Source organism: Montipora capricornis, chromosome 11 (assembly GCF_036669925.1).
Source record: "Montipora capricornis isolate CH-2021 chromosome 11, ASM3666992v2, whole genome shotgun sequence".
Taxonomy (NCBI): domain Eukaryota; kingdom Metazoa; phylum Cnidaria; class Anthozoa; order Scleractinia; family Acroporidae; genus Montipora; species Montipora capricornis.
In genome coordinates, this window is record NC_090893.1 from 17,558,684 (window position 1) to 17,562,177 (window position 3,494).

The window sequence follows — 3,494 nt, forward strand, 5'->3', positions numbered from 1 at the left end:
TCGGGTTCTTGAGGCCCAAATTCAAACGTGACATCATCGCCAATTAGAACAAATGGAGCCCAGTATTTAATGGCGGAATACTCCTTTGTCTCTCGAAGAGATTTCATAGCATGATGAAGAGCTAAACTTGCACTTTTTCTATCTGCCAAGTGTTGGTAAAAACTTTTCATGAACAGCAAGGTTGCCTCGTCATCAATTGCCCAGAGTGACACCAGAACAGACCGGGCACCAGCACACAGGAAAGCTCTGGCTATTCCCACCACACCCTCAGATTTTACCTCTCCCTGACCACTATGACAGCAACTCAGCACAACCAGCTTTGCCTGAAGACGAACTGTATGAACATCGCTCATCGTTAACATGTAATCTTCCTCTTCGGGGATCTGTGATATGCGGCCGGGATTTGGGGCCAAAACAATTTCTCCAAATCCGTCATCTCCATGAGCAGCAATGTGGATTAAAGCAACTGACTTCATTTTTTTCAGCACCTCAGCTTTCGTTCCATTCTCGCCAGTGAGAGGCGCGGTGTGTAGAAGTTCTCCAATCATCTCCACCTCTTTTCTCGCACACGGCAACTGTTTAAACATGGGTCCACCGTTCCCCCAAGTGGTTTCCGTCAAGCACGGATCGCCCACAAGTAGCGCTTCACTCTTACTGTTGAAGTCGTCAAGTGCACTAGAGATCACTTTTAAGGCGGTTAGCGAGGGAAAAGTACGGATCCTGAAAGAGTCACTCAATGCAGAATAAGGAGCCAGGCAAAATGGTCCATCAGGAACAAAGATCAAGTCATCACCGTGAAGCAAGTCCGCAATGGGACTGATTAAGAAATCATTAAAGGACTGCAAGGGGTTGTCGGGCATGCTGAAAGACTGAAAGGATTCCTCAACAGCTTCTCCACTGCAAGAGAAGTCGCTGCGATGTCTGTGTACCGAGCGATTCTCGCATCGGACAACAGCCCCCGCGCCAATCTGTTTCAAAGTAGACTTTATCAGTGAGTCAGCACTTCCATTTTCGATTTCCTTTTCCCTATAGTTTATTCCGCTTCCTCTTCTCAGAAGCCAAAAACTGATAGTGTTCCCCGCAAGTGCTATGAAAACTGTTGGTAGAGGCAAATATTTCATAACAGCGGAGATAGTTTCCGTCCTCGCAATGGCCGAGGAGGGTTCTTCACCAACGCCAAATTGCACCTTCAAAATGTCTGTCAAGGCCTGTGCTCGTCCTTGTTCAGCAGCAAACAAAGCCTCATCAACCTCTCTATTCTTTAAAAGTGCTGTCCACAAAGCTGTGTACGCCACTTGTTTTGAATCACGAAAGCTTATTTTCCATGCATCTTCTGACTGAAGAAGACGCCTTGTTTCATCGAAATGTTTTATGCCTAGACGATGAAAATTAAGAGCTTTGCACAAAGAGCCTGAAAGTTCATGAAGAAAACCGAGATTATAACAAGCGATTCCCTGGCCTACTGCACCCTCCGTTTCCTTGGAAATATTACATTCTTGTTCGCTACAGAAAAGAGCATTTTCAACTTCACCTCTAGCAAAATAATCGGCACCGAGATTGCTATAGGCTTTTCCCTCCCCGGCCATATCCCCTACTTCTTTTGCAATGCTAAGACCTTGTCCGTGATACTTTATGGCTTCCTTAAAATTGCCCAGACTGTGATAAGCGTTGCCGAGACTACCATAGGCTTTGCCCTCTCCGTCCCTATCCCCTACCTCTTTTGCAATGCTAAGATGTTGTTCGTGATAATTTTCGGCTTCCTTAAAATTGCCCAGACTTTGATAAGCGTTGCCGAGATTACCATATGCTTTTCCCTCTGTGGCCCTATCCCCTACTTCTTTTGCAATGCTAAGATGTTGTTCGTAATACTTTATGGCTTCCTTAAAATTGCCCAGACTGTGATAAGCGTTGCCAAGATTACCATAGGTGTTTCCCTCCCCGACCCTATCCCCTACTTCTTTTGCAATGCTAAGATTTTGTTCGTGAAACATTATGGCTTCCTTAAAATTGCTCAGACTGTCATAAGCGTTGCCTAGATTACCACAGGCTTTTCCCTCCCCGGCCCTATCCCCTACATCTTTTGCAATGCTAAGATATCTTTTGTGATACTTTATGGCTTCCTTAAAATTCCCCAGACTGAAATAAGCGTTGACGAGATTACAATTGGCTTTGCCCTCCCCATGCCTATCCCCTACCTCTTTTGCAATGCTAAGATGTTGTTCGTGATAATTTTCGGCTTCCTTAAAATTGCCCAGACTTTGATCAGCGATGCCGAGATTACCATAGGCTTTTCCCCCTGTGGCCCTATCCCCTACTTCTTTTGCAATGCTAAGATGTTTCTCCTGATACTAATGGCCCGCTTAAAATTGCCCAGACTGTGATAAGCGATGCCGAGATTACCATAGCCTTTTCCCTCCCCGGCCCTATCCTCTACTTCTGTTGCAATGCTAAGATGTTGTTCATGATACTTTATGGCTTCCTTAAAATTTCCCAGCTTGTGATAAGCGTTGCCGAGATTACTATAGGCTTTTCTTTCTCCGGCCATATCCCCTACTTCTTTTACAATGCTAAGATGCTGTTCGTGATACTTTATGGCTTCCTTAAAAATTGCTCAGACTGTCATAAGCGTTGCCGAGATTACTATAGGCAATGCCCTCCCCGGCCCTATTCCCTAGTTCTTTTGCAATGCTAAGATATCTTTCGTCATACTCTATGGCCCGCTTAAAATTGCCCAGATTAAAATAAGCGTTGCCGAGATTACCATAGCCGTTTCCCTCCCCGGTCCTATCCCCTAATTCTTTTGCAATGCTAAGATGTTGTTCGTGATACTCTATGGCCCGCTTAAAATTGCCCAGACTGCGATAAGCACAGCCGAGATTACCATATGCTCTTGCCTCCTGGTCCCGATCCCCTACTTCTTTTGCAATATTTAGTTGTTGCTTGAGGTACTTTCTGGCCTTTTTAAAATTGCCCAGACTGTGATAAGCGTTGGCGAGATTACCACAGGCTTTTCCTTCTCCAACATTGAAACCTATTTCTTTAAAAATCCTTAATGCTTCTGTGTAATCCCTCTTGGCCTGTTCAAAATAAGCCAAGCCATAATAATATCCGCCGAGATTGAAATATGCAATACCTTCGCTTTTTCTGTTTCCCTCTTTTCTGGCAATGCTAAGCTCTTGTATATGCTGCTCGAAAACGTTCATCTTTTTGTCTGCCATTCTTGATTACAAGAACTCTTGAGAACAAGGAATGTCGTCTTTGAAAGAGAGGGCGCACCTTGAAAAATACGAAAGAAAGTATGAGAAGTTTAATGCATTGACCACAAATGCTGCAGGTACGTAGCCAAACCAACACTAAAGAGACCGCATGTCATTATGAGTCTAAAAAAGACAATTTTCTGCTATTGACGTCAAACTCTTTACTTCTTTTATTGAGGCCTTCGTCTGATTTAAACTAAATTTTTAAACTGAATTTTTAAAGCCAGAATTGACCGC

General features: G+C 44.1%; 2 protein-coding genes across 2 annotated transcripts in view; both read right to left on the reverse strand.

Annotated features, from left to right (window-relative positions):
• Positions 1 to 2,545, reverse strand: part of LOC138023147 (tetratricopeptide repeat protein 28-like) — a 4,739-nt gene extending 2,194 nt beyond the window's left edge. Inside the window, exons 1-2 of the mRNA XM_068870171.1 lie at positions 2,371 to 2,545; positions 1 to 2,317 (exon numbers count right to left, since the gene is read on the reverse strand). The exon at positions 1 to 2,317 is cut by the window's left edge and continues 8 nt beyond it. Of these exons, the coding sequence (XP_068726272.1) occupies positions 1 to 2,317; positions 2,371 to 2,545 (2,492 nt within the window). The remainder of the gene's footprint in view (positions 2,318 to 2,370) is intronic.
• Positions 2,546 to 2,600: 55 nt separating this feature from the next.
• On the reverse strand, positions 2,601 to 3,218 carry LOC138023148 (G-protein-signaling modulator 2-like). The gene has a single exon (XM_068870172.1). The coding sequence runs from the start codon at positions 3,216 to 3,218 to the stop codon at positions 2,601 to 2,603; it is 618 nt and encodes a 205-aa protein (XP_068726273.1).
• Between the last annotated feature and the right edge of the window lie 276 nt (positions 3,219 to 3,494).